The sequence below is a fragment of the Tiliqua scincoides genome, chromosome 4 (genome assembly GCF_035046505.1).
Source record: "Tiliqua scincoides isolate rTilSci1 chromosome 4, rTilSci1.hap2, whole genome shotgun sequence".
Taxonomy (NCBI): Eukaryota; Metazoa; Chordata; class Lepidosauria; order Squamata; family Scincidae; genus Tiliqua; species Tiliqua scincoides.
In genome coordinates this window covers 113,980,777-114,004,072 of record NC_089824.1, presented here as the reverse complement: position 1 = coordinate 114,004,072, position 23,296 = coordinate 113,980,777, and the positions used below count along the sequence as shown (strand labels likewise).

The 23,296-nt window shown below is 43.0% G+C and overlaps 1 protein-coding gene across 2 annotated transcripts in view; it reads right to left on the bottom strand.

Moving 5' to 3' along the window:
• ABL2 (ABL proto-oncogene 2, non-receptor tyrosine kinase) overlaps window positions 1-23,296 on the bottom strand; it is a 69,472-nt gene that overhangs the window by 29,282 nt on the left and 16,894 nt on the right. The window contains exons 1-3 of one of the 2 annotated variants that reach the window (XM_066623695.1): window positions 8,622-8,754; window positions 4,532-4,702; window positions 1,096-1,391 (exon numbers count right to left, since the gene is read on the bottom strand). In XM_066623695.1, the coding sequence (XP_066479792.1) occupies window positions 1,096-1,391; window positions 4,532-4,702; window positions 8,622-8,733 (579 nt within the window). In that variant the 5' untranslated portion in view covers window positions 8,734-8,754. Of the gene's footprint in view, window positions 1-1,095; window positions 1,392-4,531; window positions 4,703-8,621; window positions 8,755-23,296 lie in introns of those variants that run through there. The other variant, XM_066623694.1, reaches the window with a different exon arrangement.

Sequence of the window (23,296 nt, the reverse complement as noted above, 5' to 3'; positions counted from 1 at the left end):
CCTCTGACTTCTCGTACTTTTTAACTTGTAATAGATCCCTCTATCTTCTGTATCAACTGAGAAGCTAATAAATGTTTAAAAATACACACACACAAACATGAATGCTCACATGTAGAAGCTATGGATGATACAACTCCAATTATAGAAAACAAATGTGTGACACTAGTGTTTTCAAATGATGTTACCTGCTTCAATGAAATAAAATGTATGTAGGGTAGGTAAGTAATGCCTAACAGCCATGACACTTGTAGTCAATTCCGAGGCATGTTAGCTCAGAACTATGTTTTTTTTTAAATTGCTATAATGTCTTTATTGTTTTTAACTGTAAGCCATGTTAGGCTTCTCATATAAGAAAAAGTTGGTTATAGATTATTAAAATAAAATTAAGAATATCTATATTCCACTTTTCAATAAAAAAGTTCAGAAAGCAGTTTACAGACAAAAATAAAATAACTAAATGGCTCCCTGCCACAAAAGGGTACACAGTCTAAAAAGAGGTGCAGAAGACACACCAGCAACAGCTACTAGAAAATAAGCTGAAGTAAAGAGGGACAGCTACTCTTCTTCTGTTAAATATGAGAGAACTTAAAATTAAACTCTTTGAATGACATCCCCAAATAGTGCCTCTGTCATCAGGAGGCTCCTGATGGAAATTTCCTCCATGGATGGAAGGAACGATTGGGTTGGGAAAGAGGCATGTTTGGCAGTAATGGGAGCTGCTAAATCCCAGCCCCCTTCCTGGACCCAATCCCATGATGCGGATCCACATGTGGTGATGTTGTCCAACACGTAGGGAGGAGAACGAGAAAGGCTCATCAGAGTTTGCTTGGTAATGGTCCTGATCAACAACCAAACTTATTGCTGATCACCAACTTAGAAACAGAAGATCACATCTTGATTCAAAAAGTATCATTTGGTTATCACAAGGGAAAGACTGGAGTTTACAGAACAGAATTTGTGTATGTCTGAATTCTTTGCTGAACAAAGTAACTACAGTACTAGAAATTTTCAGGATTTCCATGCCTCAAACTATATGACAGGTACGCAGTTATGCCAGAATATTTTCACAAAATGCTTTTCTCAAAAGCAATTTACCTTGCCATCTGTGGTGGTATTGATCCTGTAGTGGTAAACACGTCCTTCATACCTGAGCGAGATGGACAGTTGCCCTGGGCTGCTCTCGCTTTCCCGAACAAGGAAGCTGCCGTTAATGAGGCTGCTCAGCAGATACTCAGCTGCACTGCGCGACACTGGTCCATGATACCAGGAATGCTTCTCCAGGCTGTTCACTGGGGTGATGTAGTTACTTGGCACCCACCCCTGCCCATTCTTCGAGCGTACCTCACTCCACTCACCATTCTGGTTGTAACCCAGCACACGGAGCTTCTCACCTGAATGAGGAGGAAATTGCAAATAGATGAAATAAGATTTTGAAAGGCTAGTAAAATGCCCTATTCAGGATGGCTCACAACCTCCTTAAATGTTAAAATTAGCACATTTTAAGATATGCCCCTTACTCAGCCCCAGTCCATAAATGACTTGCCCAAACAAGCTTAAAGTAGCTCTAGAAGATCAGGTGGCACAGGTAAAACTCAGAGGAGAAAAGGTGAGCAAGCAAGACATTCTCTCTTCAGGGGTCCTTACTGCTCTAACATGTCACATGTAAGCGAAGTCTACTAGATCAGTTTCAGCTGAAATGAAAAATCACAGGACAATGGGCAGATGGCCGAAGCTAAAGTATGTGAGCATTTCATTTCCCAGTAACAAACAGCAACTGCAACTTTTTTCCCCTCCTGACACTTTCATCAGCAGACATACCATCATGCTGTGCAGCAACAGACGTTTGAGTCATCAAGGGTAGTCCTGTGGCAAGTCAAGGTAATGATGGCACAAATAACAACCATTAGGTCCAAAATAACAAGACAAGACTACCCCTGATAGAAAGTTTGAAATTGGGCATCCAGATGCAGTAACAGACTCAGAAGCACCATGTCCCCAAGCTCAATTAGTGCAGACCTGATCAATTATGCAAATCCATTCCTTACCAAGTAAAAGCACCTGCCAATTACCTCAGCCTTAACAGGATTCAGCTACATGCTTGCTTGTATTATCCCACCATGCTAAATTGAGTAAGCAAGCACCAAGACCACAAAAGCCAAATTCAATTAAATGGGGAGGGAGTTGGCTGCCATCATACTGAAACCTTTGCCGTTACATAAAATTATACCCAACATTCTCCCATGCATGCTGAACTGAGCAAGGATCAGATGGAAGCCTCCATTACTTGCTATACAAGAAATCCTAAGCAGTAATGAACAATCAGCTTTGGAATCTCCCTGATAAGAATTAAAAGAATCTCTTAACAGTAGTCCTAGGAAGAACCTCAGGTCCTCAAGTTGCATCACAATATGTCAAGATCCAGCAATATCAAAAACTGAAGAAAGACCTAGCACAGAATGCCAAGCTCATTTCATACAGCAGGCTGAATAGCATTAATGGTGGCTGCTAAGTGCCAGAAGTGACATCAATAAGCAGATGATGGCCAGAATAAGCACCTTTTTCTCATTTACGCTCACTGGTTACAAATGACAAAAGAGAAAATATACAAAACTTGATAATATTTTCAAGATATGGGCTGCTCTTTCAGCATTGCCACTTCTGCAGAGGCGTCACTTCACAGCTCAGCAGCTGAGAGGTGCTTTGCAAAGTGTTGCCTCAGCAACAGCAGCACTGCTGAAAGGCTGGCCTGTGTGATAACACAGGCCAACACACATTTTGCTTCCTTAAAAGTTACACCAATTCCTGGGTATATTTGGGGTGCCGATTCCAAAAATGGCATCCATTTTGCCCTATCACGTCTAGTTTTGGAGATATAGCCTCTTTAGTGAATGGTTCAAGCAGCTTCCTCATGAGGAAGCCTACACCATGGAACTGGGAGAGCCCAATTATCATATGGGCCGCCCTTTCAGAAGTGACAGAAGTGGTACTGTTAAAAGGGCAGTCCACATGATGTTCGGGCCCTCCCAGTACTGCCCTTTCAGCAACATACCACTTTGCAGCTCAGCAGCTGAGAGCTGCCATTCTCAGAGTTTAATTATCATGGGAGCCAGATAAAGAACTGCCAGGGGGGGGCATATCCTGCCTGCCGGCCTTATTTTTGACACTCCAGTCTAGCCAAATCAACAGCATACAATTTTCCCACTCCATCTCTAGACTAAGATCACCAGAACCAGAACCAAACTGGCAGGAAATAAATGGCCTGAAGGTGAACATCCATTTTCTTCAATCCTCCCCCCAAATACAATGACTAGGAAAGAAGTTGGCCTGGTTTTCTGGACAGGGACTAAATCAGTTGCAAACCTGAAACTGTTAGCCAACCTGGCAAAAGCCAAGGGCCAGGTCTGTATAGGATTTCTCTAGAAGATGAATGGTGAAGAAACCATGGTAGCCTGTATAGCTTAAAGAACTGACTGAAGGTATACAATGAAGTTCTGTTGCTTAAAGTTGCCTGGTTGAGGGACTCTCTGGAAACAATATGTTAACTGCTCTAAGCTCCTCAGAGGAACAGCAGGGTGCAAGTGAAATTAAATACTATGGCAACAGACAAGACAGATTTTAAAACATTGGTTTCAAAGGACAGGGCAAGTCTTGCAAACTGGTTCTGTTTAATAGAACACCCTTCAAGCCAAGGGAAACGCAAGTAAGATTCTAGAACAGGGGTGTCCAAACTTTTTGGAAGGAGGGCCATATCATTTCTCAGACACTGAGTTGGGGGGAAAAAAGAATTAATTTACATTTCAAATTTGAATAAATTTACATAAATGACTATATTAGAGATGGAACTTATATGAATGAATGACCGTCTTGCAATAGCTCAAGGCCTATAAAAGGCCTTGCACAAAGCAAGGCCAGCCTTTTCTTTGCTGCTACTGCAGCATCGCAGACGTGAGAGGTAGAACAGTTGTCCTCACTCAGAGCAGTTGTGTTGGGCCAGTGTGGGCTCCAGCAAGTCTCTGGAGGCCAGAGGCTCATTGGAGACTGGGGGCTCCCTGCGGGCCAGTTTTGGAGTCCCCGAGGGCTGCAAGTGGTCCCGGGGCCAGGGTTTGGGCACCCCTGTTCTAGAATTCTGAAGTTATACAGCTAAATATATCTAAATACTAGAACACCATCATCTAAAAGCCAATAAACAGCAGTTGGATTAAAAACCAAAGTCTTAGCTCCCCAAAGCCCAGCAGAATAGTCAGTGTTTTGCCTCTCAAAGTAAGAAACTGCTCCCTGAGATACCCAAGAAGTAAAGCAACTATACACAAAAGGTTCAGAAAAGTCTTCATAGGACACTGTCCACAAGCTTTCCCCACTTTGCCAATCCTATACATGGTCTTTCTATACACATACAACAGTAACTGGTACAACATATTTTGCACAACTTCCATTACAATCCTGCTGCCTTTCATAATGTCCCACAGGCCAAAAATATCTTCTGCTGCCCTCCCCTCCATTAGCACAAAATGAAAGGCACAGCTTGGCTTACCTTTGGTGATACTGAGCGTGTTGTCACCACTTGCTACAAAATCATAAAGTGCAACAAAGAGATTGGGATCACTCTCAGTGGCTCCAAGCAAGTTCTCCTTGGAGCTCCACCTGATGGCTTCATTCAGTGCCTGGGGTTCAGTGTCACAACTATAGGGGCGGTGTAGAGCTTCTGAGAAAAAGAACAAAAGAACTGTTTAGCTTCTATAGCCTTTAAAATTCAGAATGTGATTCTTCTGAAGAACAGAAGCAATAACTGCAGAGCTGTGCACAAAGAAACAAAAATTGTACAGTATAACTTGAAAGGAGGACTATTATTACTATTAAGAATGTACACACACACAGCTTTTTCATAAAGTAGTTCACAAAGCAGTGTACATAGCAAAATTAGTAAATGGTCAAATTAAGCACAATTAGTTTCCTAAGAGCAGCTGCTAGTTATCCAAGCACCCAAATTTCATTTGCTATATGCACATATCAGATATTACCAATATGCAACCAATAGCCACATAACTGAGAATATTCGGAACTAAACAGCAGAGCATGAGGCAATCAAGATAAACAACTCATTCACTGATGGACACGACATTTGTTAAAGATTGCTGTTCTGAAGGGGCTGCTAAGCAAGCAGCTGTAACCACCCTGCTGCTTCTCATTCTTCCTGGGGTGAAGGCAGTGGCAGCAGCAAGCCAGAAAAGAACTGTGGGGTGGGGAGAGAAGAGGCAGCAGCACTACCGTAGAACATGAAAAAGGAAGGAGAGGCACAGAGCCATTCCACAGTTAAGGACTGGATTGATTTTGTGCTAACACACATAAAAGCACCAGCCAAACTCCTCAAGGTTAGCCACATGCAGCTCATCCATACCAGAAAGATAAAGCTCAGACTGAAAAGCAGACGCAAGCCACCTGCTACTGCCTGTTTTATAGCCTGAAGTAATACTGCTCACATACAGCCATTTCAGATCCTTTTCTCTGCACTGTCATGACCAAAGCAGATGTGCATTCTGAATGCAATCATAAGAGCTGCATTACAATACCTGAGAAACTAGTCCTAATAAAGTTTACAATACCTGAGAAACTAACTAGTCCTAATAAAGCAGACAAGTATCTTCCATTAGCCTTGGTCCAACAAAGGAGGGAAATTGTGCAATCCAAATTATGTAAAGCAGGATTCAAAAAGCACCAGACAACTAAAAAGTTCATCAGGGTGAACTAAAAAGTTCATTACCCTGCCTGATATTTGGAGGTCTGCTGCAGACGTTAGCAGCAGTTTGGGAATTGCTGCCTTATCTCCATGCTCAAATGCCTCTGGCAGCAGGCTACACATGTGTGTCATATGGAGGTCTCAGCAATGTAGCATGGCAAGAGTGAATCTGAAGGCAGCGGCAGCAGCCTGCCCATAACAGTTAATTTTTTCCCCGCTCAGGGCTCCTGCAATATTTCTTCTTGGGTGAAAAGACTGAAGGAAAGACTAATTTAAGGACATCCATTCCTTCCACATCTCCCTCAATGTGTCCACGATTCATATATCCCCTTAAATTAAATCTCTCAATCTTTCTCTCTCCCAACATCTCCACAGATTCATGGTGCCCTTGTCTTTCTTGTTCCCAGACTCCTCCCTGTCCAGTCTGCTGCTGGCTCCTTCCATGTGCCTGTCTCTCGTACAACTCCTTCTTCCCTCCCTCTCTCCAATGTCCAAGTCTCCTCCCCCACCTGTCCACCCCAGTAGTAGCTCTCAGGCTCTTTCCCCTTCCAACCACATTTATGCATAAGCCACAGCACTCCTCTATCCCATTTGAAAATATTTCAATCCCATGTAACTGCACAGGATTGCAGTCCCAGTGTCTTCTCCTCCCCCACTCCAGCCAGCCAAGGCACTTTGCCCACTGTGTAAGTCATTCAGACTTTCAAACCAGGCTTCAGCTCACCACCAGAGCTGAGCAACATTCACAGAGCCAGAGGAACAAGGGAGTTTTACCTCCCTCCACCCAGCTCCTGCCCTGTGAGTGTAAGAAGAGAACAGAGTGGTAGCTAACAATGTGCTGGGTAGATGTCTGGGGTGGGACAGGCAGTAATTTTTTTTTGCACTGGACTCCTTCAATACCAGAGAGAAGGAAGTGGTGGTATGGTTGTATGGTATGGTGGTATGGTTGGGTATAAATACACACGTGCTGTACTAGACAATCCACTTGATTGTCTTCTTTACCTGTCTCTGATTTTCTATTTTTCTCTCAAAACCCCTTTCCTCATCCCGATCCAACCTTCTTCCCCTTTTTATTCTTCAGGATTATGTTATTGCCCTTTTCAACCCCTTCTCTCCATTCTCTTGCAGTATTTTGCAATCCCCAACTATGTCTCTAAACAATCCTGTTCTCTGAAAATTCTTTTTCCTCCTATTTTCCAAACTTTTTCACTTATTTTTGCCTTTCTACTGTGGTCCTATTTCTGTGGTGGGGGGAGGTTATGGGTTGCTTGCATATCACAGGAGACAAAAGTCAGGGGGAAGGAAGGTCTGGCTTTGGATTAACTCCTAGACCCAAAGCAAATTTTATCAAGCTGCAATGTTACATATTTGTAAGCTGCTAAGTCCACATCTTTGTGTATTAACATACTAGAACTAAAAGGGTTCTCAAGAGATCATTTAAGTCATTGAGTACTGTAGTGAAAATACCCACTGAATTCTTCAAATTCAGCTGACAGAATTGATGTTCCTTATTTAGTAGAGATAATCCAAATATGTTTCCGTTAAGAAATCTTCCTCAAGGGAATTTTGGAATCCAAGAAGTAACAACTCTGTGCAAGATTTGCATTGGAAATAGGATGGTTAAAGTCATACCAGACCACAATAATATTTCTGATACCAAGGATTCCCACTTCTTCCCTAGCAAGCTTGGTCCAACTTTCATCCCAACATTGAGGGTAACATGGTTTTCTGAACACTGCCTTAGCACCCTCTTTCTGTATTTTTCAGCACATACTTAAAAGGGTTTACTCAGCTATCTTCATAGTAGGAAATGGTAAGAGTTTAAGACTCTTAGTATAAAACAAGAACTAGAATTCTGTTTTAAGACTATTAAACTATAGATAGCCCCTCTTGCATGTACATACGTAGTAATAAATACCAGAAATTCACACACAACACATCCCAGAACTGCTACTAAAATCAAGGGTAGTTGACTTTCACAAATGTTCATACTATCTACAAACTGTTCCCCTGTCCTAGTAAGACAGTTAACAAGAAGGTATGTGCTGTCCGACCATGGTATCACCTTAATCAGGGCAGGAGGTCTGGGGGCAGGAGGTCTGGTCTAGAGGGTAGAGCCTCCATTTGCCTGAAGATAACATCCACAGGTTGCCAGTTCGAGGCCACCGGCACCGTGCAACCTTGAAGCAGCTGACAAGCTGAGCCGAGTTATTCCATCTGCTCTGAGCGTGGGAGGATGGAGGCCAGAATGTGAAACCAGATCAGAGTGAAACATCTGGACTGTTGTGGTTCTTGAAAGATAGAACCTTCTTTCAATTGTAAAAATCCCTACGGGGATTTAATCAGCCTGCCTATGTAAACCGCCTTGAATAAAGTCTGAGGAGAAATCTGAGGACCAAGAAAGGCGGTATATAAATACCTGTATTATTATTATTATTATTATTATTATTATTATTAATCACCTTTGTAGTATGGCAACAAAGAAGCACAATGGACTGCTCACCATAGCTCAGAAAGAGATCCGAGTCAGATATCTACATCTATCAGTCCCACACATTGGAAAACATCAGCTCCGAAACATCAGCTGAATTGTGAAGCTACATAATTTTTGATAGGTAAAAAGCTCTGCCTCATCAAATCCATTCCCCCCCCCTCATGCCTGCTCCAATGGGACCTACTCCCTGCCTGAGTCACTAAAATGGTGAAGATTACTTTCCAATGCAAAATGAAGCAGGAAAAAACCCCTGACCTTGCCCCAAAATATAGTATTCTAAAGATAAAGCCCAACATACAGTTAATTTTCTCAAGAACTTGAAAGAGTCCTCTGTTCTAACTAGAGCCCATAAAGTACATTGGTCCTAGCAACAGAATAAGACAGAGAGCATACCTGTCAAATCAGATAAATTGGATTCAGGGACCTCCTTGCAAAAGGGGCACAGTTGCTCACTATTCTCATTGCCAAAATTGTTTGACTGAAGGAGGACTGCTCCCAGGATCATGTTGCTGCCCAGAGAAAGCCAAGACAACTGGCCGGCACAAGTCTGAATGCTGTTCCCTGGAACATGGCATGTCATGGGCATGTGATTACTGTTAACAAGCAAACGAGCCAACAGGAAAGGCAGGGCTGCTGGCGTGGGAGGGGAAGCAAATAAGGAAAACATTCCTGCACTTGGCAACAGACAAGCTGACTGTTAGGGCATAGGGAATGGATGGCAAGTTGAAACATTTCTGGAACTTGCATGACATAACAAAACCTTATTCATTCATTGTAGGAGATTAAGATTTTCTTAATTAACTTGATTTACAAGGAACATTAAGTTAACTGAGCATATGTAAATGAACACTGTTTGAAAACTGCTGGCACAGTCTGTTTATCAATATCTTTATTATAGATTGCTATGTCTGAGTATTTTTTTACTTTCTCCTCCCCTTTTCTTTTATTTCCTTTTTTGGATTTGTTGCTTTCACTGTTATTGGTCTGTCATTTCATTATCCACAAATAAAGGGGGGGGGGGAAGTCTTGAACTTTTTCAGGAACAAGATCCATAGTGCCACCTGCATATCTTTTTACCCCATAAGATCTAAAGAAACTTCCTTGATATTTAGATTCTGCCTTTGCTGGGGCACACACTCATCTTTCGTCTCCCTTTACCCTCCAAGCTCTTAAAAGGTACATCCTGACTTATTACAGTACAGTTAAATTTGACATTGTTATTAATTTGAACAGGGAGAGTAAGCCATGACCTCTGCCCACTTCACTTAGCTCTCTCCCTCAGTACAGAGCACAGTACAACTACTAACATGTCATCTAATGGCTGTAAAGAAAATGCTGGACTCCTAGGCAATATTCCCCATAAGAGGTCTGCACCACTGCACAGAACCCTTGGCACAGGAGATCAATTGCATTTCCGGGCACACAGCAATATCATAAGTCATCACAGGGCTTCTGAGAATGCTGAGTTCTGAGCTGTGTGGAGCTTGGCTGGGTTTTGAGTTGTATGGCTATGCATCTTAAAGGGAACAATGCCCCCAGCATTCATTTCACCAGCCATTAGAGGTGGTGGTGGCAGACCCAAGGGAGAGAGAGGTAAGCTCTCCTTATACTCCTCTAAACATTCCGTGCTGCCGCTGCCATCATCTCCTACTCTTCTGAGCTAGCCAAGGGAATCATGGGAGGCCAGCATTCCCTCTGTGACCATCACACGGCTGCTACAGCACTGGATGTCGAGCGAGCGAGCAAGAGAGAGAGGTAAAACCCTTGACACTGTCTTGGAGACAAGCCCCCACTTACCAGTACCTCTCTCTGCGTGTCTAATACAGCCACTGTCTCCAAAGGTTGGGCTCCTAGCATTCCCTCGATTGGCCCTTACAGGAGACAGGATGGGGAAGGCTTCTCTCTCCCCCTCAGCATTCAGCACTGCCACCACCTTCTCCCAACATTCCTTCCTCCAGCCATTACAGCAGCAGTGGCAAAAGACGCCAAGGGGCAGAGGTAATCCCTCCACATCCTCCTATCACATGCTACAGTGCGAGAAGAGGATGGACCTGGCTTGGACCTCACAGAGGAAGCAGGCTGGGGGAGCCAGTGGATGGGCACAGGGTACACCCTGCCAACTCACTGGCTCTCCCAATTTGCTGTCTGACACAATGTTCTCAGCTCATGCACAGGCTGCCCCACAGGGAACATACTGGTTTGTGTGTGTTCAGGACTGCATGCCACTCTACAGTCTCTATCCTGCTGTATTGTTTCTTATGAAGAAACCCTTCCCCCTTCAAGTCTAATGAAGGGCATGGATGCAAGTACAGTCCCCTTTAACTCCCATTTACATTACAGGTATGTCTTACGGATGAAAGCATAGCTTTATAAGACATTTGGCTGTAAATCCATGCTTTTCAGTCCCTAACCCTGACTTGTAAAGGGGACCACCTTCATGCTCCCACCACAATTCTGTTGCAAGCAGTTTGTTTCTTCAATGATGACACTATTAGCCCATACAAGCAACCACTGGATTTTTTGTCATTTGCAAGAGACAGATTGCTGGCACCAAACTCCTCCACTTTCCTGGCTCTCACAGCTGACGAACAGAGTTCTATTTTAATAACAGTTGGGTAGACTGATGAGTAAGAGTGGTTAGTCTGGTGGGGCATGGAAGTTCCTCACCCAGTTATGCCAACCAGTGGCAGAGTAGACAAGGAAGGAAACAGCTGTTGGAAAGGATGGTTACTTTCTCTTTGCACACCAGACTCTCATCACTACCTGATGGCTCCCTCTTCAACTCCCAGATAAGCCCAACACATTGCCTTATACCACTGCTTGCTCAAGGTCAGAATCTATACTTTTGCTGCCTTGGAAAAGATATATTTCTGCTATTTCGCTAGCTCTGAAAACACCTATTAGTTAAATGTTAAATCCCTGCTAACTAGGTAAGAGGCACTTTTTCAAGTGGTGCTCCTCTTTTATTTAGCAGGGAGAGAGTAACTGGCCCTCCTCACCCCAGTAGTGTCTTTTCTAGTGGCTGTCTGCTGGTGTTCTTTTGCATCTTTTTAGACTGTGAGCCTTTTTGGGACAGGGAGCCATTAGTTATTTGATTTTTCCGGCTTGTAAACCGGCTTGTGAACTTTTGGTTGAAAAGTGGTATATGAATACTGTTAATAATAATAAATTAATAATTTATTAATAATTTATTAATAATAAATTAATAATAAATTAATAATTTCCCCTGGGGGCTGGGGATAAGAATAGGCCCTCAGTTTGGCTGTAGTCATAAGAGGCGACTAAACAGCCACCGGGTAGAGTAGATGGAACTCCTTAGCCTGGGAAGGCAGCTCATCTGAAAAAAGGAAAACTCTGATCCCAATCCTCCACTGCTTTGTGGCTACATCCAGTTATGGAAAATGTTTCAGGCATTTGAAAATGTTGAGGCAAAATCTGGAGCCGGAGTCCCTGAGGCAGTTCATGGCTGAACACAGTCACGTTCTGGCAACTCTTGCGACGCCGCTGGAACCAACCGTATTGGCTTCTGCCTTTCCATTGGACCATTTCAGCAGCATGGAGAGGGGGGATTGGCTGCATGGGTAACAGCCTATCCTCCATACCTACTTTTACCCAGGCTTCGCACACTGGAGAGGACACTCTGTTCCGGAACCACTATTCAGAGCGCGATACCATAGTCTTCCGAGACTGAAGGATGTCAACATTAATTATGTTTCATTGTTCTCACTTTTAAGAAATGCTAATTGATAACAAGAATGGTCAGTACTGGTCTTGTTTTGCTGCCAATATTCACTGGATAGCAAGATTTCCTCAGAAGAAACGCTAGTAGATCCATTTCTAGACAGCACCCCTAACCCTCAAATAGGACTGATAGATTAGGACACTAGACACCCATCAGTGCCCAGCCTTGCAAGGGAAGCCAGAGAGCTGGACCAGGGCATAGTGCCTACTGATTAGCCCACAGACCCCACTTTTCATGTCCCTCCTTTTATTGGGAAAACTGGTAGTTGAGTTGTTGGCCATGTTCAAAGCTTGGGAGTCCAGACCAAAATTAAAAGCTTTAGAAAAGCCCCTCTCCCAGATGAGCAGAGAGATCCCAAGTCCTGGAAATCCCTGGAAAAACCCAGCAGTAAGGAAAACAGGACCATCTGATGGGTGTGGCAGTTGGAAGAATGAACTTGGACCAGACAGAAAAATCACAAAAGTTTAAAAAGAGGTCATAAGACTTCAGAATCACAGAGGAGATAACTGCAGGTGGTAAGGACATGGATCTTTTGGCAAATAAATCCTAAAGCAGGGAAAAGAGACCCATTCTCTATTTCAGTTTACTCACAACAGGCTTCTTGCCAAACTTAAATTAACCTTCACCATCTGATTGAGGAAATTTGACGGTTGAAAATGCCCCCATCGTAATATACTGTATATCATTTCATCCTGAAACAAAGGAGAATCCAATTTCTTCTTGTGTGCCTGATCAACTTGGAGTGTCAAACATCCATAGGAGGAAAGCCAAGCAAAACCATAAAGTCTCTCTCTTTAGCTTAGGTTTTCTTGACACCCACTAGAACTTTGAAAGAGTGTGTCCATACATTTACAGACAGACCTAGTACATATACAATGCTTAGGTACTGCCTGCACAATGGATTTTCAGCAGGCCTTATTTGGCTCAGTCAAAGACAAGGGACTCATTCAAAGCATGACATTAGCAGCTGCCAAACAGCTAAGGTAATAAAAAACCTCAGAGATTGCAAAGAGGGAGGGAGAAGGGAATGTGGAACCCTTCAGTTTATCAAGTTTTTTTCTCCTTTACAATCCATTTTGGTAACAGAGATGGCATTCATGAGCCAGTCCCTGAATCAGAATAGAAAAGGGGCAGCAGAGCATGCAATTAAGCAATACAATTTTTTAAAAAACATCTTCAAAGCTAGTCAACCAAGAGGACTTGGGAATTTGCATGATTAAAACTAGCTACAAATATGGAACTAGTATTGTCTCGAATATCTACATCTACTTTTCTACCAAAAAATAAACCTCAAAGCAGCTTACACAGCAAGGGAACAAATAATGGTTATCCCAAGGAGGACAAAATTTAAAAAACCACAAGGGTGACACCCACAAGAAAATACTGGAAGAGACACCATATTGGAACAAAAAGGAACAGTTGCTAAATGCAAAAGAACCACCACTTTTTAAAAGTACCTCAGGATCGAGTTAGCAGAACTGTCCAAGTATTCCCACCTGTTCCATGAGTGTAGGTGGTGGAAATTTTCATTCACATAATTCTTAAGTATCAAGTGTGACAGTTCTTTCATATTAACATGAGGTAAAAGGGTAAGATCCTGTGAATATGGTGCAAACAGAAAATCAAGACATATGCTGTTTATGCTTTTAAGCGATTCTTTTCCACATTTTGCATTCAGAGAGAAAACACAACACAATGACAATTATTACTTATTAGTATGAATGCTTGGTCAGGAAATATAGGAATTTCAAAACTTGATTTAAGAACTGTCTTGTTCCCAGAGATTTAAATCATGTCAAAAACAGTGGTGGACCTAGTGGGGAAAAGAGGGGCAAATACCCCAGGTGCCACCCCTACGGGGGGGGCCGCTACCAGCCTTGCCCCCTGCCGTCCATTTGTAAGAGTTGGTAGTTCCACCGGTTTCTTTCGCTTTAAAAAAACTCCCTCCTCCCGACAGAGGAGGGGGTGGCCCAGAATTGCGACCAGAGCAGCAGTGAGGTGCTACCTCTCTGGCCACAATTCAATGCCAGACTGGGTTTCCCCCGTCCTCTGGAGAAAAGGGGCAGCCTAGCAACAGCGCGCAGGAAGTGGTTCCATGCCACTCTGAGGGCCACCCCCCTTCCCTCCTCCCCTTCCTTTCAAGGGGAGGGAAGGAAGGCAGCCCTCAAATGCGACAGGAAGTAGCACATACCTCCTCCAATTTCAGAGGAGATGCACACTGCTTCTCTGGCCCTGACAGAGCCTTTCGTGCTGCTTCTAAGCAGCACAAAAGGCTCCATTGGAGTGCTTTGGGGCCTGTGAACCACCACCTCCTGGAAACAGCATTTGCCTCTGTTCTGGCACTGCTTCCACTGGCCCCAATATACTCTGATGGAGCCTCAGTTGCCTCTTTCCTTCCCCCTTTTTTCAAAGGAGGAAGAGGCTGCCATGCTGAAGTAATTGTGGTGGCGATGGCATCACAGCAATTACTTCCAGGTCAGGGGTGGGGTGGCAAAGTCAGAGGTGGCCCAGGGCATGGGAAAGCCCAAGATTGCCTCTGGTAAAAAATAGCTTTGTTTCAAATCAACTTACACTGGTCCCCCAAATTAAAGGTTTGGACCTCTGGTCTTCCCCAAGACATCTTGGGGCTTTTGAATCCACAGCCTACTATCCTTCAAGTCAGGACCATAAGCACTTAGTCAACCCTCCTCCACCAATGAAATGGAAGAAAGAACCCTAAGAACAGGGCCCATTTAATGTTATTTTAAGAGCCTTCCTCCCACATAGAGATGAGCTTTACCATTACATTACTTCTTCCTTTTGTCACAGCAGTAGTGTGAGTGGAATGCTAAAAAAGATTGGTCAGGATCAGTCATTTATACTGGGAGGCCCTTGGAAAACACTTGTCTTCATTACACCTGTCTTTATAAGCAGTCAGTTTTAAGATTCCATTTTCTATAAATTTTGAGTTGGACAAGAAAGGGGAAACCACACTGGACACTTATCATTAATACAGAGAAAAGGCGTACTTTATTTCTATACATAAGATCAGGTCATCTTCATTTAAAATTAGGCATCTACATCATTTCCTTCTTATTCCACAGAGAATGAGTCTCAGAGAGAGTTTTGGTTGCAAATTTGGAAACAAACTTGGAAATAATAGTGCATTTCCGCTGCCTGCATTAAAAGTTCCATATATGGAGATTTTATACCTATTTCAATGTGTTCCTTTCCTCTCACCCTACTATAGGGAAAAAATCTCAGCTGGTAAAGAAACCCCTCTCTTCCTGCCTAAAGCTTCAAGGGATCAGAACAATGCAAACTGCATAACACATTCTTAACCTTCATCACTCAGGAATCTTTTACCAAACGAGATCACTTTCCTTAGACACAAGGTTCGGATGGCAGTGAATTCATCTGTCAACTGGTCAGTCAAGCATTCCATATGGTCAAGAGCACCCCTTGTGTAAAGGGCTTTTCTTGCAGTTGGCACCACAAAGAGACCAAACATGGAAGGGAGTCATATATGCAGAACCTACCCTCCAACTTGGTATACCAAACATGAGAATGGGATTTTGAAGTATTCAGGCACTTCCATGCACTCAAGAACCTTGATTGTACAGAGTTCCTAATGTAAGCGCATAGACCAGTGTTTCTCAATACTTGTCCTTCGCCGTACCACTTCACATGGTCCACCTATTCAAAGTACCACTGGAAGTAATTGGCAATGACATTATTGCCAGTTACGTCTGGGTTGGGAGGCCAGATGTGATGTAACAAACACCAGTAAGAGGCTCGGGATGGATGTAAGGACTTTTTCGAGTGCTGAAAAGTATGCTTGGAGCCTCCTACCGCTGCTTGTTGTGTCATCTTCCTCATTTCACTGCTGGGTGGCAGAGGGCCAGGAGTCCTGCAAATATCACCAGACACCACTTCACTGGTGGTATCCATACCACTGGTAAAGATACACTGGCACAGACTTACACAACGCTGTATAAAAAGCCTATTCTCACCTTCAACCCAAAGCAGAGGTCAGGGGCAGGGCAATGCTGTGCAATATTACTCCTCTTCTGTATGTTCACTCAGTGTAGAGAACCAACTATAGAGATCACTCAGTATGTTCACTCAGTGTAGAGAACCAACTATAAGAAGACTATAAGCAGAAGTTAACCTTTTTAATTGCTTCATGGTATCATTTGACAGCAATAGCAGAAGCGAGGGTCCCTTGTTTCCCAGCACTGTAAAGGTCCCGGTTGTGCTACATAAGAAAGAATTGCTCCTCATTTTAAAAAAAAAAAAAAAACAGGCTTTGCCCACCAAACTCTTCCCAGCACTCTGTCCTCCAAATTAAGCCCTAGAATCTCTTACTAGATAACTACAGTTAGTACACAAAGATCCTTCTATACTGCACATGTTTATTCAGTCCTCTTCAGGAAAGGCCCTCTGCAGTTCTTCCCTGTTCAGTGTAGCCAAGATACTAGAGGCCAAGGCACTATACGTTTGTCATTCAGCTTCTGGGGTACAGGGGAGCTTTAATTACTGGTGTTCTTGCATTTGTTTTCTCTTTCTTAGCAAGAAAAGGACACTGTGAGCCCTGTCTCTTTACTCTTGTCAGACTCCACTGGTGGGAACAACTTGACAAGGTAGGTAGGAAGTGTAGCTCCCCTGCATTTTGGAGGTGTGTAAATTACAACCAGGCAACCAGCCAGAAGGACCTTTTTATAGGCTGGAGGAAGACTATTTCTCTCACACCTGCCCCCTGCTGCTTTTCAGACCATGTGCGTACCACACACTATTTCAAATATTTGTGTCACTCCCTTCATTCAGCAAGGCTCCCAGAGTAGTTTACATAAAACCAAGCAATTGGAAAATGTGGCAATGAGATGTGCCTCACTGGTTGCTCCTTCTTCGGCAGTTGGTGGTTTGGCCAAGGGTGGAGGTAGGCACAGTCACCTTGAAAGATACCAGGAGGCAAACAGATACAGGAAGACTTCTTCGTAAAGTTGAATCACTTCCTTGTGACAGTTAATATTTGCTAGATTGAATCCAGAACTAGAAAATAAAACTCTCAAATGAAAATGCTACAGATAAGTCATTTTTCCTCCATCTAATGATATGTTCTGCTGTCTGAACATTTCCCTGAAGCACTTCTCAAGCTATAGAGAATACAAGAATACTGAGAATACTGATAAAACCTGGAAGATACAGCAAACTTGAAGCTTTGAAGACAGATATCACACTCAATTTTCGGTTCAAGTAGCATTTTATTCTTCTTCAAGTTGCCTCATCTCACACTTTGGTTTCAAAAGTTCCTAGAAAATTCACTTCACTATACAAATCTGGCCTGTAGTATGACAATTCTAAAATTGCGAGGACTGAGTTACAGCACAGACAAATTTGTCCAAAGTGAAATTAACTAAGCACACTATTGTTTGGAATAATAAAGAAAAGTTTGTTGCTAGATACGACAAAAGTCTTTTCTGATGAATACTGATAAAAGGCCATTTCCACAGCAGCTGTTAAAGGCTCTCACAACCAAAAGGGTTTTCCTGGATGTTTTACCTCCTGACAACAGAAAAGGCATATGATCTACACCGAAGTATCAAACTTGTTTCTTACAGTGAGCCAAATAGCGTTCATGGTGCCCACTGGGGGCCGGGGGGGGGGGGTTTGGAAGTGATATCATTAAGCAGAAAATGACATTGTTAAGCAGATGATGAACAGAAATAAGCACTTTGTTCTCATGCAGGAAAACATCAGCTGCAGATAACAGAAGAGAAAATATGCAAGTCTTGGTTAAATTTGCAACATGTGGGTGAGCCCAATTATCACGTAACCCGCCCCAATTACACAGGCCTAAAAAACTGAGGGTCAGAAAAGTTTTTCCCAAACTTTATGGTGGTTTGATATGCATTTGGGGTGCCAATTTCAAAATGGCATCCATTTTGCCCTATCATGTCTAGTTTCGAGATACAGTATAGCCTCATTAGTGAATGGTTCAAGCAGCTTCCTCATGAGGAAGCCATGGTGTAGGCTTCCTCATGAGGAAGCTGCTTGAACCATTCACTAAATAGGCTATACTATATCTCCAAAACTAGACTTGATAGGGCAAAACGGATGCCAGTTCTGGAATCAGCACCCCAAATATAGCCAGGAATCGGTATAACATTTAAGGAAGCAAAATGTGTGTTGGTCTGTGTTACCACTTCTACCAAGGCATCACTTTGCAGCTCAGAGGTGCACTGCAAAGAGAGTCATTGGCAGAAGCGACACTACTGAAAGGGCAGCATGTGCGATAATGGGGCTCCCCCTCACTCACCCCTCTTGGTCTGCATATTCCCCCATAGCATTCTTTGCCTTCTCTTCCCTTGCATCTCTTCCCTCCCAGAGTCCAATCATTACATAGTACAGATAAAGAGCCTTATGAGCCTGAGGCCCCCTGATCTACACTATCTACGCTTAGTGTGTTACACAGACACAGATTTTTGTATACCAAGTACCTCTGCAGAATTGGATTCGGTATGCAAGTTTCTGTGTACATGCTAGCAGGGTCACTATGTCTATGCATCATTTAAGGTCTGCAGCATCCCCTAGTGGAACAATTAAGTAATAAACTGAGAGCATACAGGCCTCCTTCCTGTGGAAGATCTTGGGTTTACTGAGATGTGTTCCATACTCTGCTATGTGTCTTGAAGTGGGTTTTATCCAACTTAAAATGTTGGCTTGGTTGAGATCTGTAAGATTTTGGCTTGTGATCTTTTTAACTCTGCCCCGTATGGGCTAATGTACCAGCTTCTGACTGATCCAGTACTGCCTTTGGAGGTTGTGGATATCCTCACCAAGCTTAAATCAATAGGACTAGACACAGCAAGCTTGGGTATGATTGGTTTAAATGAAGCCTACAGGATTATCAAGGAAAGATTGCGTGATATTAAGCATCAGGGACTATTTTGCGCAGCTAACACCACATGCTCCCCTCTCTATCTGCACATCCCAGTTAGTTTTAGGAAGCCAGCTTCTTTTTTTAATCCATTTGCAGTGCCCGCAGTCTGACAGAGCATTCCTCCCTTGCGAGATGTAATGCTTTGCTAGAGGGCAGGTTTAGTGGCATTCCCCACTCAGAGAGAAGATGTACCTGTGACAGGAATTGTGTGGAGACTTAAGAAAATAAATTTTTTTACTGCCCATTTCGTGACATCCTTCGTAAGAACTATCTGGTTCCACTGCTGAATAAAAAGCAGGGTTGGGAGGATTTGATTAAGTTACAATCTTTTCTTTCCATATTGGAAACTGACTCTCTCGACAAGGTTGTGAGCTCTGTCTCTGGTGTACTGGCAGGATGGAATTCTGGGTCTTCTGCTACATTATGGTGAATGGGGGCAGGGGGTAATAGATGACTAGGATTGTTTTACGTTTTTGTTTGTTTGCTTTGTTTGTTGTTTTGTACCTCCTTTATCTATGCCCAGGGCTGCCCAAACCCCGGCCCGCAGGCCATTTGTGGCCCCAATCCGGCCCCCAGAGAGCACCCCCCTCTCCAATGGGCACTTGGCCTGCTGGAAACTCGCCCCGGGGTTCCCCAGCACTTCCCCGCCAGAGCAGGCAGGTAACTCTGGGGGCACGTCTTGGCAAGCCATCCCCAGCCTGGCGGCCATGGTTGTTCTTCTTGGTCAATGTCCAACAAGGGCTCATCATGCTCGGCCCCCCGCCTCAGCGGGGGCCTGCACCCTGCGTGTTGCCGGTGTGATGCTTCCACTAGCAACGGTGGGGCAGGGCGAGGGGAGGGGAGGCCAGACACTCACTCTCCAACAGCCGCCTCCTGTGCTCTCTCACCCTCCTCCTGCTGAGGTCAGTCTTGGGGGTAAGTTGGGGTCTGGAGTTTCACTTGGACCCCAACAGCTTCGCTCACTCACCTCCTGCTGTGCGACCTGGTTCGTAACAGTTCACAGACTGGTACCAATTTGTGGTCTGGGGACCCCTGTTCTAACTGATTTCTTGTTCTACAAATTCAAGGTATAGTATTCAACACTGCACTGTGGAATGTTCCACCAGTATCAAAAGTCACCTCTGTCACATTCTCTTAAAAAAATTTTTTTTTTTTACTTCTGTCACATTCTCATAAGTGAACTAAGTTGCCTATATTCCTTCAAATCCTAGGATATTATGAATACCATCATGCTATGTACCTCATATTGAGGTACAGGCAAATCTGTATACCTACATTCCTAAAAAGGGACATTAGCATTTCTCATTACTGTGTAGTGGGACAATGTGCAACAACCCACTTACAATAACTTATTCCCCATGAACTCCAACAGGAAGTTACAGGCTACTTCAGATTTTTTTCTGAGTCACAGCTCACCCTTTCCCCCAATATTTCCATTTTTAGAGGGGTTTTCCCCCCCCCCATACATGTTCACTCTGTTGTTAAGAGCCCATCTTGCTGAGCAAGACTGGATGTAAGCAGGCATTCTGTTCATCCCTGTAAGTTGAGAGAGCTGAAGTTTCACACAACAAAAACAAAGTCAAAATATACCGAAGGTCATTCATCCACATTAAGGGTTCAAACAAAATTCTATTTACGCAGAATTAATGCACACATTTTGGGGGAGGGGGGTTCAGATACATGCTGACTCTGTCCTGGTTTCAGTACTTCATCTTTAAGAACTGTGGAGCAGCAGGAAGGACAATGGAAAATGGTAGAGCAAGGGGGAAGGGACTAGATTGTCTTCCCCATTATTTGATATATCTGCCCAGGGAGCTTCTGCAGTAATTAAAACCTCATTCTAATGTTATATCTAAATATCAGTCTATCAAGAGATTCTTTACAAGATGAAGCCTCCATAGCTCCACACATCAAATTCATCAAATTATTACAGCCTATTTTGCAAATCCTCCTCTTCCTCCTCACACTGTATTTAGATTTTTCCAGGTGAACTGGATTTGAACCAATTCCAGGTATATAAAAATGGCTTAATAAACTTTCATTGTCAATAGCCATAATACTAAACCAGAATAAAAAGTGAACTTCAACCGCTGTAGAACGATCACCAAAACATAAATTCTTTGTCCGGAAGCAAGAATGCAAAGATTCACAGATCAATGACAAATTACGATAGGCCCACAAATTACAACAGGCCCATTCAGGGAAGAGGAAACCTTAAGTCAAACACACAGCTAGAAAATCCAGGAAGTTACAACACCAGAACAAGACACTGGCTTGTGACATTTCAAGGAATGTGACAATTAAGTTAACCTGAAGGAGGTGTGCAATTCCACCAATACTTAGGTCACAACATTAGTTTTCTGTTTATATTCTGATGGAGAGGTAAGGCCAAAGTGACACCACTGATACCAACTCAGCAACCCTAAATATATCATTATAAGTATCTTGTTCAGCATTGCCAAGGCAGGCGTGAGTCACATCAAACACTAGAGAAGTGTTTCCAAACTAAGAAACCTTGAGGTTCCTTGGAAATCAGCATGGGTACTTACGGGAAGGAAGGTAGACAACCTTCCCTGAGATATTCTGTCCTCCATAAGTCATCCCTTGGTGAGAAGAGAAGAGAAGGTTAAATATGATCTCAGTTACAATATCCATTAATGGGAGGCAGCAAGGTAGCTCAAGAGATCTGGCCTGGAGCATGCTCCAGAAACTTCTACATTGTCCTAGGTTTCCATGGCAGTTATGCATGAGCAGAAATGAATCTCTGAAGGTCTCTACAAGTGACATTCTAGAGATGTGAACTGCTAGATATAGAATGCATAGACTATATTTCAGATGTGTACAATTAGCCTAGGACCATCAAAAGAAGAATCCCAAGTCCATTTTGGCCAACAGAGTGCATTGTACCCCTCTAGGGCCAAACTGCTAGTGTACTAAAAGTTCACAAAACCTATGCTCTTAGATGCAAATACATATAGCAAACAAGTACCAAACTGTAGGTTTTAGACAAAACTTAAGAGTCACTAGGTTCACTCCAGTGACAAAGGAAAACCGTTCAAGATCGCTCACTTTCAAGATGTTTCACTACTGGTCACATCTAATCTAACAGACATCTTTCCTTCATCCTGACAATTAACTAAAAGACATTCAAGAACAGAAGCACCTATTGTGTCACAGCTTCAAATGATTCAAGCACTAACAACTCACAATGATGCAATTAAACTAGAAACTTCAAATTTAAAATGGAATTTGGGCAGTATTCACCTATATCCTTAAGCATTCCAGGAATTCATGAAATCATGAATTCATTAGTAGGGGTCAGCCATACATTAAACAACCCTGCCTATTCTTATTGTTAACAGCAATAAAAACAGAAGAGAATTGATGTTACATTCCTTTCACTGATGCCTGAAAGTGTCTAAACAGGGCTCATTAGCTCTTTCATGTTTAACTAAGCAATAGAGAACTAGAACTGATACAATTATATTCCTTTTTCATTTGAAGATTTCAATTACCTTCTCAACAATTATGAGACCTAGGACCTTTAAAAGTTGACTCCCAGATATGCCAATTCTTGAACAGCAACACCAAAGGACTCACTCCATTTTTATTCTGCTCTTCCTCCAAGAAGTTCAGGGAAGCAGGCAAGTAGTAGAAGCAAAATAGAGTTCACATACCATCTTACTAGGACAAAAGTCTGATAGCTATTTTGATATCTGAGAAAAAAATTTTTAGGCAAAGCATTCAAGAAAGCCTCCAACAAACAGTAACTGTTAAAAAAACCTTCTCCCCTCTAGAAGTCTGAGGAAGATCCCTCTGGTTAGGCCTCTGTCTTATCTGTCTGAAATTTCACAAGTATAATCTTTCGGAAGGATCCTAGAATGCAGGTCAATGCTGACTGACCTGCAAACAACATTAGATCCAAGATTAATGCAATGCTGGTTCTCTCACTGGCCTAATTCTCCATGCTTCAATAAGGCATTAAAAACAAGTGCAAGACTTTTACTCTCATAAAATACTCCTGGCGCCTTATTTCAACTCTACTAATGGTTCTCTTCTTCCTCCTCCCCCTCCCCATTTCATCCTCACAACCACCTGCGAGGAGAGTTAGATTGAAAGAGGGCAACTAGCCCAAGATCACCCAGTGAGTTTCATAGCTGAGAAGGGCTTTGAACCTGGGTCTTTTCAGTCCTTTACAAACACTCTAATAACTCATCTATAAGATCAGTATCCCTCAATCCTATATAATAGTATGCTTTGACATAAAGAAAAGCAGGGTGCACAGTGGCACAGGAAAACAACTTCCTGAGTTACTAAAAGATAGGTACTGGATATTCACCTACAACAGAAATACACACAAATAAATCAAAAGGAAAGATGTACCCAATCTTAAGACATAACATG